At 44.8% G+C, this 13,738-nt stretch overlaps 1 protein-coding gene across 5 annotated transcripts in view; it reads left to right on the forward strand.

The window, feature by feature from the left end:
* Positions 1 to 12,037: 12,037 nt before the first annotated feature.
* LOC140209664 (uveal autoantigen with coiled-coil domains and ankyrin repeats protein-like) overlaps positions 12,038 to 13,738 on the forward strand; it is a 186,839-nt gene continuing 185,138 nt past the window's right edge. For all 5 annotated transcript variants that reach the window (XM_072278014.1, XM_072278016.1, XM_072278018.1 and 2 more), the window contains exon 1: positions 12,038 to 12,261. In XM_072278014.1, the coding sequence (XP_072134115.1) occupies positions 12,214 to 12,261 (48 nt within the window). In that variant the 5' untranslated portion in view covers positions 12,038 to 12,213. The remainder of the gene's footprint in view (positions 12,262 to 13,738) is intronic.

Consider the following 13,738-nt stretch of genomic DNA (forward strand, 5'->3'; position numbering starts at 1 on the left):
CTTTTAACCTACTCCAAGATCATCTAACCCTTTCCTCCGACATGGCCCTTCATTTTTCTTTCATCCATGTGCCTATTTAAGAATTTCTTAAATCCCTCCAAAGTATCTGCTTCTATCTCCACCCTTGGAAGATTGTTCCAAGCACTCATCAATCTCTTGTAAAGAATTTACCTCTGACATTCCTCTCTACTTACTGATAATCACCTTAAAATTATGCCCTCCCCTATTAGCCATTTCCACCCTGGGAACAAGTCTTTGGATTGTCCACTCGATCGATGCCTCTTATCATCTTGTACATCTCTATCAAGTGACCTCTCGCCCTCCTTCACTCCAAAGAGAAAAGCCCCAGTTTGCTCAACCTAAGACATAAGACATGGAAGTTTAGATTATGAGAACACTCAGTCCTCTTTTATTGTCATTTAGAAATGCATACATGTATTAAGAAATAATACAATGTTTCTCCGGCGTGATATCACAGAAAACAGGACAAACCAAAGACTAACACTGACAGAACCACATAATTATAACATATAGTTACAGCAGTGCAAAGCAATACCGTAATTTGATGAAGAACAAACCATGGGTACGGTAAATAAAGTCTCAAAAGTCCCGAGTCGATCGACTCCCGAGTCCCCGATAGCAGGCGGCAAAAGGGAGAAAATCCCTGCCATAAACCTCCAGGCACCGTCAACTTGCCGATGCCTTAGAAGCAGCCGACACTGAGTCCATCCGTCCGAAAACTTCGAGCCTCCGACCAGCCCCTCAGATACGGCCTCCCGAGCGCCTTCGACCTCGCCCTGGCCGCAGAAACAAGCAAAACCAAGGATTTTGGGGCCTTCAGCTCCGGAGATTCCGGTTACCACACAGTAGCAGCGGCAGCAAAGCGGGCATTTCAGAAGTTTTCCAGATGTTCCGCTATGCACTCACGTCTGTCTCCATCAAATCAGGATTGTGCACGGTCCCCTGCTTGACAGATAACAGATATTCATCACCAGAGAGGCCGCGCGCGCTGCCATCTTCTCCCCTGGAGGAAGTAAAATTTACTATCAGAGTACCTACATGTCGCCACATACAACCCTGAAATTCTTTTTCCTGCAGGCATACTCGGCAAATCTATAGAACAGCAACTGTAAACAGGACCAATGAACAACAAATTGTACAAATGCAAATAAAAATAAATAGCAATAAATAACAAGGGAGTGAAATAACAAGATAAAGAGTCCTTAAAGTCCGAGAGAAGAAGAGAGAGAAGTTTTAAAGAGAATTTCTAGATTTTGTGTAATCTGGCTAGCTTGAAATTTGGTGCTAAATTTCTGTTCAAGTAAAATATGTTTCTTTGAGGTTTATTTTAACTGTTGCGAACCTGAACTTCTTCCCAGGGTAGAAATATCTAATACCAGAGGGCATGCATTGAAGGTGCAAGGAGGTAGGTTCAAAGGGGATGTTAGGGGTAAGTTTTTTATTCGGAGAGTGGTGGATGGCTGGATTGCGCTGCCTGGTATGGTGGTAAGAGGGAAATGCGTTAAAGGCTTTTAAGGGACGTTTAAGAGACGCACATGGATATGAGGAAGATGGAGGGATATGGGCATGGTGTAGGTAGGAGTGATTAGTGTTTGGGTGTTTTTGATTTGATTTTTAGCCAGTTCGGCACGACATTGTGGGCCAGAGGGCCTGTTCCTGTGCTGCACTGTTCCATGTTGTATGTTCTATGTATATCATTAAAGAGGCTGAGAACAATAAAACAATGTTCCTCTTGCCAGGACATGCCCTCTTCTCATTACCACCATCAAGGAGGAGGTACAGGAGCCTGAAGACACACACTCAATGTTTCATGATCAGCTTTTCCCCCTCCGCCATCAGATTTCCGAATGGACACTGAGCCCGTGAGCACTACCACACTACTCCCTTTGCGTTGTTTAATAGTTTTTGTAACTTCTAGTAATTTTTATGTCTTCCATTTACTGCTGCTGCAAAACAACAGATTTTGTGTCATACATCAGTGATAGTAAACCTGATTCCAATTCTGATTCATGTCCCATCACAAGAACAGGACTCGTGTTTGAACTTGTCTGCTTTGGAAGTGATCCAGCCAACAGCTACATTAGCCTTGCTGAATTGTGTTTTCATTGCCAAGAACGATGCAAGAAACAAGATTGTTTTTTTCTCTGATGTTCTGTTCATTGCCAAAGAGCTAACCACCTGCATTAGGTTCAGCCACCTCTGTTTAAATTGACCCTGGATTTTAATCTTCTTCCCCCACCATCCTTCCCAGGAGACATGGTACAGTAGTGTAGCTGTCAGTGTAATGCTTTACAACACCAGCAATCAGAAGACTGGGGTTTAATTCCCACCATTGTCTACAAGAAGTTTATACGTCCTCCTGGTGATGGCATGCGTTTCCTCTGGGTGCTCCAGTTTCCTCCCACAATCAAAAGATGTACTAGTTAGGGTTAAGAAGTTATGGACATCCTATGTTGATGTCAGAGCTGTGGATAAACTTGTAGACAGCCCCCAGGATAATCCTGGGAGTGCGTTGGCTATTGACGCAAATGACACATTTCGCTGTATTTTTCAATGTACATGTGACAAATGAAACTAGTCTTTATCTTTGACAGTTTCTCATATGTCCCCATGGTGCGAGGTGGAAATGGGTAGGGCCGGCCAACAGGTGAATCTGTAGAGGCCAATCCCCTGTACAGTGAATACAATGGATTCCAGAAACATTGGTGAACTCCAACCAGACCATCAACTTCAGAGGATGATGGAGATGGGCGATCATCGATGGGCTATGATCCACTTAGGATAAGTGGTATCTGACACACCTAAAAATCCTCACAACTTGAGCCGCTGAATGGGAGCAATTAATTAGACCCGAGAGACTTTCCCTGTCTTTGTTATTTCAGCAGGGAAGTGTGTGGTCATTGCCTGGAAGTTATCTGCTGATCACTTGCACTACACGTACTGTGAGGTCACATCTCTACTGCATGCCCTGCCTCTGGAGTTCAACATGTTGACTTCAATGCATTTTAGAAGCAGAGTACACTGTGCTGACTGGACTACAAATCATGTCCGGTTATCTGGTGCTCGGGATGTGCTTAATCTTCTGGGCATATCAGTTTAGTATTACTGAGTGAAGGGCAAACATTGGCCAAGCCTCTGAGGAGAACCCTCCCCCAGCTCTCTTTGGAGGTGATATATATATAGATATCTAGGGTGCCTAAGACATTTGCACAGTACTGTATTTGTCATCGTGGAGCAGAGAGCGAGTTTGTAAATCTGGTGGGAGCAAATGATGTTGGGAATGGTGAGGGTGGAGCATGGTGGGAGGGGTGTGGGACAGGTGGCAGAGAAGGAGTGCCAGGAGTGGGGGGTGGTGTGGGTGCAGACACACCCAGCCCTGGGACACCTTGCAAGGTCATCCAATTCCAAGCAATTGGTTTATTGATCATTACAGAATGTCTCTCTGGTGCTTCCCATTCCCTCCCCTCTTCCTTCCCCTTTTCCCAACCATGATTCCCCTCTCCCTGCCTCCTTCCCACTCTCAGTCCACAATAGAGACCCATATCAGAATCAGGTTTATCATCACTCACTTATGTCATGAAAATTGTTTTTTCTTATGGCAATAGAACTGTGCAAAAGTCTGAGGCACCCTAGCTATATATGTATATGTGCCTAAGACTTTTACACAATACCATACATAAAAGATAAATTAAAGTAGAATCAGAATCAGTTTTAATATCACTGGCATATGTTGTGAAGTTTGATAATTTTGCAGCATCAGTACAGTGCAATAGCCAGGCATGGCAATGGAGATGAGCTCACACTAACTATTAAATGCTCCCTACGGCATATGCCTCAAATAGCCTCTGAAAACCAAGTCCAGCTCCTGACCTTCATGTGTGGAGGAACTGTTTCTACTGATAGGAGAAGGGGCAAAGGCAGGCACCTTAGAACCAGTCACTTTGGGCAGATGGGGCTTGTTAGCCATGGCTGGCAGCTCATCTAGGAGAAGAAAAACTCTGATCTCAGACCTCTGCCGCCCTGTGGCTCTACCCACTCATGGGGAAGGCGTCAGGAGTAAACCTCAAGGGAAAAATCCGGAGCTGGATTCCCTAAGGCAGTCCTATGTTGAGTTCAATGATTGCTGGCAACTCCTGTGTCGCTGCTGGTACCAAACTGTATTGGTCTCTGCTGTTTCTTTGGGTTCATCAGATGTGTGGAGAGGGGGAGCTTGTTACATGGGCAACAGCTCACTCTCCGTATTGAACTGCCCAGGCTTGTGTATCTAGACAGCTGGGACACAATATCCATGGTCAACGTCTGACCGACAGAGGCCCTCACCTCATATATATGTACACTAAATCGTTAAACAAGTAGTACAAAAAACAGGAAATAAAAAAGCAGTGAGGTAGTGTTCGTGGGTTCAACGTCCTTTCAGAATTCAGATGGCAGAGGGGAAGAAGCTGTTCCTGAATCACTGAGTGTGTGCCTTCAGGCTTCTGTACCTCTTCCCTGATGGTAACAGTGAGAAGGTGGGAGTCCTTAATGATGGATGCTGCTTTTCTGAGGCATCGCTCCTAGAAGATGTGCTGGATCCTGTGGAGGCTGGTGCCAGTGATGGAGCTTACTAACTTTACAACTCTCTGCAGCTTATCTCTATCCAGTGCAGTAGCAACAACCCCCCCCCCCCCGCATACAGACGGTGATGCAGTTAGAATGCTCTCCACGGTACATCTGTAGACAGTTGTGAGTGTTTTTGGTGACGTACCAAATCTCCTCAAACTCAAACTCCAATTAATCTACCAATGTGCCCAACTGTAGAATGTGGGAGGAACCTGGAGTCCTCGGAGGAAACCCACTCGGTCACGTGCAGACTGTGCAAACTCCACACAGAAAGCGCTGGAGGCCGGGCCTCTGGCACTGTGAGGCAACGACTCTACCCACTGAACCTGGTATGTACCCGACCATGCTCCCCTCCGGGGTTTACACTCTCCGATCCTCCAGTGCATGTGGAACTGGTGCTGCCCCTTAAAGGTTCAGGCCCACTCCTAAAAATTGGCGGCTATGTTTTGGCATCAAGGTTTGGATAACTTAAAGAGCAGTGGAACTTAGGTTCAGGGCTCAGTCATCAGCTCAACCTTGGTTCAGACTGCGGTTATGTTTAGAATTTCTGTCTCGTTTGGATTCTCGTCTAGCATCTAGTCAACAAGCCTGTTCTCGCCTCAGTCTTGAAATCATGACTCGATTCTAATCTCAGATACCCCGGTAGCTTCCTCGCCTAGGCCTCTTGTCACAGTACCCGTGGCATCAATTTCCCTGCACGTGAGAGACAGAACCTCGTTTTAGCATCACATCTGATAGTCAGCACCTCAGACGGTGCAGCACTCCCTCAGCCCTGCTTCCACACAACAGCCCGGCTTCGTGTGTTTGAATTTCTGCACGGAGTCGGCTCTCCTGCCCACCGATCTTTGGCTCTGCTCAATGAACCTCTGTAGACGCGCGGTGGGGAGTTTACTGACTGGTGGTATGTGTCCAGACAGAAGATGAGGTGTTGTTCCTCACTATAGCAGTGAAGAAAACCACAGATGGAGAGGTTTGAGTGGGAGTGGAAATGGGAACTGAAACGGGCAGGCACTGGGAAGCTCGGGGTTGCTCCTACGATTGGACGTTCACCGGGTCAGACTGTTGATCAGCTTTCTTATCTGTATAACCATGAAGATGTGTACATGAGTCAAAACAACCTCATCCAGCCTGCTGCCACGTGACCGCAGTTTGTTGTTTGTCTTTGCAGTTGTCCTTGATTTACCTTTAGCTCACTGGGCTTGAATATCATCCCACGTAACGAAAGTGCTTCAGGCGCTAAGCCCGGAGTCAGTATTTTACGCACAGACAGCAGACACGATGTGAATGAGATGCAGACATACAGCGAGTGGTGCATGGACACCTCCGAACCACATAATGAATGTAAAATCCTAGTCTGGATTTGTATTGGCACAAACCTCAGTCCTGGAACAGGTTTGTACGCAGGGTTCAGGCCTGGTGCATTTGGAAGGCACTGACCCTCTCCATGTCAGGAGAGAAGCAAAGGTAAGACACGACCCAAATACAGTCCCTTCAACCTTCAACCACCTCCTTACAGTAATCCCACTGTAAACCATTCTGTTCTGTCAGGTTCAGAGTTATTTATCAGGAATTGTACACTGAAATATGTTGTCTGTGTTAACAACCAACACAACATAAGGATGTGCTGGGGGCAGCCCGCAAATGTCACCCCACATTCTGGTGCCAACACGGCATGCTCACAATGCTCGGCAGAGCAACACAGAACACAACAGAGAACAAAACAACAAGAGCACGACAAGCCCTTTTCCCGCCCACCCACACGGCCAGGCCTCCAACTCCAGGACAGGCCTCTGAGCCTCCAGTTTCCACGTTTCAGCCATCGGGCTTCGACCTCCGGATTTCCGATTGATATTTGGGCTCCAAACATCAATTCCCTCAGAATTTACCACTTCAAAGTTCAAAGTAAATATATTATCAAAATACACATACGTCATCATATACAACCCTGAGATTCATTTTCTTGCAGGCATACTCAATAAATCCATAATAGAATAATAACCATAATAGAAACAATGAAAGACCACACCAACTTGGGTGTTCAGCTGTAATTTACAATGGCCAGTTAATTCAATAACTGTCATGTTTCTGAGATGTTGTAGGAAACCGGAGCAGCTGGGGGAAAGCCTCACATAGGGAGAACGTGCAAACCCCACACAGACATCACCGGAGGTAGGGATCGAACCAAGGTCTCTGTGCTCTCTGGCAGCTGGGGGAAAGCCTCATACTCACAGGGAGAACATGCAAACCCCACACAGACATCACCGGAGTAGGGGTTGAACCAGGGTCTCTGGTGCTGTCTGGCAGCAGATCTTCCAGCTGCCCCTCTGTGCTGCTAATCTCAGTTTCATTCCGGTACAGAGTTAACTGATCCTCAGATGGGTAGTGTTGAAAAAGCATACTAAATTATCAATTTACGGGTTGACATTTCAGGTGAACTCCTGAAGCGTGTGTATATATACACACACACACACACATGCACACTCTCTCAGATGTATACACATACACACACACTCACAGACACACTCAGACACATACATACTCTCTATCACACACACTCTCACAAACACACATACATACATTCTCTCTCTCTCTCTTACAGATGCACACACAATGCTGTCTGTCTCACACACACAATCATTCTCTCTCACACATAATGCTCTCTCACAGACACACTCAGACACACATACATTTTCTCTCTAGTACAGATGATACACAATGCTCTCTCACACACACATACTCACTCATACATCGACACACACACACACGCATTAACATGCAAACTCACACACTCATGCAAAGACACACACACACATTCTTACATTAGAGGACCTGAAATGAGATCAGGTGTGGAAGATCCATCAGATTCTCCTCTGTGTGATGCCAGGAACTGATGGTTTCCTCAGGTTAATTCACCTAGATCATCTCAGCTGAACATTTCACCCCAGGTAACTGGGAGCTGTTCACTGGTTGAGCTGATTCAGTACAACTCAATTGTTATTTTTTAGTTCAGAGTGCATTACTTTATTTTGATGTTTCTCTGAGTATTTAAAGAATTAAAGAAAATATTTTTTAAAAATGGAATGGAATAAATATATGAGAATTGTTGATTATTTTAAAAATAGATGAACATTTTGTAAATTAATTTTTTCCATCTCTTCATAACAACCACCATTTGCTTGCAACTGGACGATGTGCAAAAAGCTCCCGGGACTTTGTGGCCACCTTGTCTGAGGAAAATGAGGGATTGTATTCAGAAAGATCCTACTTCTGCAATCTGTCGCTGATTTTTCCTCTCTCCTTGACAAGAGATGCTTAAAGACCAAGTTTCCAAGTGCATTTTGGCAAGGAGGGAGGTTAGCTGTGCCAGGGTGTATTGGAAAATCATAACTGTTTACTTGGAAAACCTGTTCTGGCCTCCACTCAATGCTTTCCTCAGACGAATGTTGACATTGGTTTGGGGATAGTAGTTGTAAATATGGAACTTACAATATGTGGCAGAACATTTTGAACTTAAGACTTGAACTCGGCCGTGTGGACCAGAAAATCAGTGTTTCCTCGTCAGTATGTTGTTACTAAGTGTGGGTCAAATAGCCTATTCATTGTTGCTAAGCCAGACACCAGAGACATTCAGAATGTGGTGGTTGTCCCTTGTATCTGACCATTACAGGAAACTTGTGTGGGAGTGTTTATAAAGTGGAAAAGCTCTCTTAACCTCTGAAGTTCAGGTCTAGTGGTACAAGTATTCCTTACAAACTGGGGTTCTCCTTGGTTGTAGTGGATGACCATGACTTCTTCTGTGCTCTCCTCGGAGTGTTGCAGAGCAGCCTATCCGGCTGTTGGATCTCACTGTAGATCTCGTCCTCCCTGTCTGCCAGAGCTGACTTCACATGCTAAGATAGGCATGTCCCTATTCCACCGGCCATCCTCAGCTGGTTTAGCCCGCCTGTTGAAACCGTGTACCGGGGTGTGGCTGCTGTCATGAGCAAACAGCTACTTGAGGCTGCAGGTGAGAGCTGAGTGTCCGGTGGGAACCAAAGGTTGAGTGAGCTGTCCCAGAAGCCCCAGAATAGATACAACAAGCCTCTTCACCAGAGGAGCTACCCCTCCCTAGACACCCCCATTCATAACATAATAGTTTCTCTAATGTGAGTCACACACCCACATTGGAAATTATCCATGCTCTTCCTTGAAATGGTCTACTGAAATCTTGTATAAAAACCAGACGGAGCAGAGCGACTCTCAGTTTAACAGTTCTTCCCAAATGCAAAACTTCTGACATGATGGAAATATCTGTTAACAGAGGGGAAACATTTAAAGTGGGGGGGGGTAATTTCAAAGGAGATGTGAGGGGCAAGCTTTTTCACACAGAGCGTGGTGGGTGTCCAGAATGAACTGCTTGGGTGGTGGTGGGGGCAGACTCATTACAGAGGTTTAGCTGGGCACATGAATGTGAGGAAAGTCGAAGGATATGGACATTGTGTAGGCAGAAGGGATTAGTTTAGTTGGCCAATTGATGGGTACAGCACAACATTGTGGGCCGAAGGGCCTGTTCCTGTGCTGTACTGTTCTGTGTTCTATGACTCAGTTCTACACTGAGGAAATCACACTGAGAGTCGATTTCCTCGTTGGGAGATCACAGTTATTGTGGATCCGAAATAATATCTCCTCCTTGCACTCAATGTCAAATTGATTATGGAAATACACACACACACACACACACACACACACACACACACACACACACACCCACCCACCCACATACCCACACCCACACACACACGTACGTACATTTTTCCATAGACGCTGCCTGGACTGCTGAGTTCCTTTAGCATTTTGTGTCTGTTGCTTGGATTTCCAGCGTCTGCAGATTCTCTCTTGTTTGTGGATTGATGATGGACTTACGGGAAATCGGGAGAACGCATATCTTCAACGAGGGGTCAGCAGTGGAAAGGGTGAGCAGCTTTAGGTTCCTGGGTGTCAGCACCTCCCAGGATCTATCTTGGGCCCATCACGTTGATGCAATTATGAAGAAAGCATATTAGCATGAGGAGTTCATGAGGAGTTTGAGGAGATTTGGTATGTCACCAAAGATTCTAGTGAATTTCTACAGATGTACTGTGGAGAGCATTCTGACCGACCGTCTGGTATGGAGATGCCACAGCACAGGATCGGAAAAAGCTGCAAAGGGTTATAAACTCAGCCAGCTCCATCGTGGGCACCAGCATCTCCACCATTAGGGACATTTTCTAAAGGCAATGCCTCAAAAAAGCGACATCCATCAATAAAAACTCTCAGCACCCAGGGCATGCCCTCTTCCCATTATTACCTTCAGAGATGAGGTACAGGAGCCTGAAGACTCTTTCTTCCTCTGCACCATAACTCCAAACAATGTCACTTGCATCCGTGTGCCTATCTGAGGGTCTCTCAAATGTCTCTAATGTATCTGCCTCCCTGTCACTCCTGGCAGCACGTTCCACACACCCACCACTCTTGGTGTAAAATATCACCTTCGATAGCCCCTCTCCCCCATTGGTCTTTCCTCCAATCACATTAAAATTAAACGCTCGTATTAGCTATTTCTGACCTCGGCACCTGAGCAAGCAATTCATCCGCACATCATAAATTTCCTAATAAAGATGATGGTTTATCTTTATTTGCCATTTGTACATTGAAAGACAGTGAAATGTGTCTTTTGTGTCAGTGACCAACACAGTTCCAGGAGGTGCGAGGGGGGTATCACCATGTTTCTGGTGTCAATGTAGCATGCCCACAGCTCACTAACCCTAACCCGTACCTGTTCAGAATGTGGGAGGGAACCAGAGCACCCGGAGGAAACCCACATGGTCACAGGGAGAACGTGCACACTCCTTACAGACAACGGCAGGAATTGAACCCCGGTCACTCTCACTGTAAAGCGTTTTGCTAACGGCTACACTATCACGTATGAAACCTTCATAAAGTAAAATATTTCTTGTCACCTCGTTGAATCAAGACTGGGCAAAAATTGACACCAAGCCAAAAGAGACACTAAGGTGGTGACTGAAACTTTCTCTCGTGTTCACACATGCATTATTATTGTGAATGCAGCACTCAGGTATTCAGCTTAGCTATATGGTCTGTGTCAGATCAAAGATCCCAGCATAAATAACAGACATTAGTTTCTTCTTTCTAAAATATGTAATAATGCACATTTAACAATTACTAATCAATACTGGTCAATATTAATAATACAAAAGAAAGCCTACAAAAGTAGGAACATGTTTCTTAATAGAATGGATCATAAAATAATCCAATACAGAGTAATTTAAAAAATAATCTTCAGAATCAGAATCAGGTTTATTATCACCGGCATGTGTCGTGAAATTTGTTAACTTAGCAGCAGCAGTTCAATGCAATTATATACTGTAGAGGAAGAAGAAAAAATAAAATAATAATAAATAAGTAATCAATTACGGTATACTTATATTGAATAGATTAAAAATCACGCAAAAAAAATAAAAACTGAGGTGGTGTTCATGGGTTCAATGCCCATTTAGAAATCGGATGGCAGAAGGGAAGAAGCTTTTCCGGAATCGCTGAGTGTGTGCCTTCAGGCTTCTGTACCTCCTACCTGATGGTAACAGTGAGAAAAGAGCTTGTCCTGGGAGCTGGAGGTCCTTAATAATGGAAGCTGCCTTTCTGAGACACCGCTCCTTGAAGATATCCTGGGTACTTTGTAGGTTAGTACCCAAGATGGAGCCAACTAAACTTACGACCCTCTGCAGCTTCTTTCGGTCCGGTGCAGTAACTCCCCCCATACCAGACAGCGATACAGCCTGTCAGAATGCTCTCCAATTTACATCTATAGAGGTTTTTGAGTGTATTTGTTGATAGATATTAAATGAACAAAATTCATATCAATTAGTCAGCTTAGTAGAAAAATTACCAAACAGGAACTTATAAATAAATCTGAAGATCAGGGGTCTTGCAAATAAAATTCCTAAAGAAAAAATAACGCTGAATAATGAATAATGAATAGAATGAATAGATCCCTCGGGATCAATAAAGTATATCTATCTATCTATCTATCTGAAACTAATACCCTAGAATTAAAGATAAATATAGAGTGCTGGATAATGCTGGAAGAAACAGAATAATTACTAATGGGGGAATTTTTAGAAAGAACTTAGGGTCGGTTGCTATGTAAATAAAATTCACCAATATGAACCGCAGCTATGAGTTTGCAGAGCGTCAGGTGAGGGACTTTGGAGGGTTCCAGGTGAGTGCCCGATCACGCGTGCGCTCTGAGAGCCGTCCATCAAAGCCAGGAAATCCCGCCTCCCCATCTATCGTAGGCTGGACCCGTCGCCGCCGTTCACCGGCGCTGCTGACGCGATTGGTTGGGGGAGGACGTCAATCAGAGGCTACGCTGAGCGTCAGGTGAGCTGGTGCCGGGAGGAGGGAGGTGGTGGCGGAGTTCGTCAACGGTGCTGCGCTGCCCGGAAAGTTCAAAAGTTTGGTCAGTGGGGAAAGGTAGCGAAGTCCGTGCATCAGTCTCTCGCACCATCTCTGCTCGGAGAACCAAATATACAACTTATTCCGGAGTTAGCCATGAAGAGCTTGAAGTCACGGCTGAAGAAGCACGAAGTGACTCACAGCGTAAGTTGAAAGTTGCGGATTTAGCGGCCGAAGTCGCCGTGTTTTGGTTATTCTGCATTTCCGAGGCTTCAATTAATGTTTCTCCTCCCTCCCGGGGTGGTGGTGATGTGGTAAGTCCTTTTGGAGGTTTATAGCGGCTATTGTGCGCGGTCAGTATGTTTCTGCTGTCTCCCTTTGATACAGGAACTTCAGCTTCAGTTTTGAGTCCAAACGGGGAGGTGTTATTTTGGCAAGGTAATTTTATTAAACCAGCTATTTCTGCACTGTGTAGTATCGGGAGCTTGCGGTTCAGTTGGGATTAAGTTCATCTTTGTGGGCTGGAAATATTTGCAGATGGGCACAGACACAGACAGACGCTATTGCACAATACTATGCTGCACTACTACCAAACTGTCAAGAATTTTATTCATATAAGATCTGTGGATTTTTTTAAAAAAGTACTCTACATTGTTACTGTTGAGAGATATGTTCCTACTTTTGCAGGCTTCCTCCTGTATTATTCACCAGAATTCATCGGGAATTGTTAAACGTGTAATATTGTGCATATTATTCCAGAGAGAAGTAAATAAAATCTGCTATTCTGTTTTTTTTGATCAATCACAGATCTCTGCCACAAAACAACATACCAGGCGCTGCTTGTGAGGTCTGGTAAGGCACTTATGTCGAGCTGGAAAATGAGCCCAGTGAGGCCATCCACAATGGCATTGGCTGTGATTTTTGAGTGTATGCATTTGTGGATTATGTTGAATCCTCTGAAGGGTTTATCAAGTATTTGGATAATTCCTGGATATCTGTCAGTGCCCAAATTAATCCGCAGCCGTGTATTCATTCGCAGAGACCACTTCTCCACAGAAAGCAGATGCTGACTTTAGTTCATGGCAGGTTTATAATCAGTCCCAATTATCTAAGATTTTCCATAATCTGCGTTGACTCCTTTGTAAATTTATAATTAGTTTTAAGAAAATTACAGCTCCCCTATGAGTGTGATGATTCTGCTGACTATGCTTTGATATTTACCAGAATCTGGTTTAATATCACTGACGTATGTCCTGAAGCTTGTTCTTTTGTGGCAGCCAGCAGTACATAAACATTACTATAATTTTCAATAACAGTACTGTGAAAAAGTCTTAGGCACGTATATATAGCTAGGGTGCCTAAAGCTTTTACACAGTACTGGAGTAATTTTATGTATTATGTACTGCTGCTGTAAGTAAAAACAAATTTCATGACATGAGAGTGATAAACCTGATTCTGATCTGGGTCTCTATTGTGGACTGAGAGTGGGAAGGGGGCAGGGAGAGGGGAATCATGGTTGGGAAAAGGGGAAGGGAGAGGGGAAGGAGCAGGAAGCACCAGAGAGGCATTCTGTAATGATCAATAAACCAATTGTTTGGAATCAAATGACCTTGCCTGGTGTCTCAGAGCTGGGTGTGTCTGGACCCATTCCACCCCCCACCCCTGGCACTCCTTCCCTGCC

This window comes from Mobula birostris, chromosome 14, assembly GCF_030028105.1.
Source record: "Mobula birostris isolate sMobBir1 chromosome 14, sMobBir1.hap1, whole genome shotgun sequence".
NCBI classification, from domain to species: Eukaryota; Metazoa; Chordata; class Chondrichthyes; order Myliobatiformes; family Myliobatidae; genus Mobula; species Mobula birostris.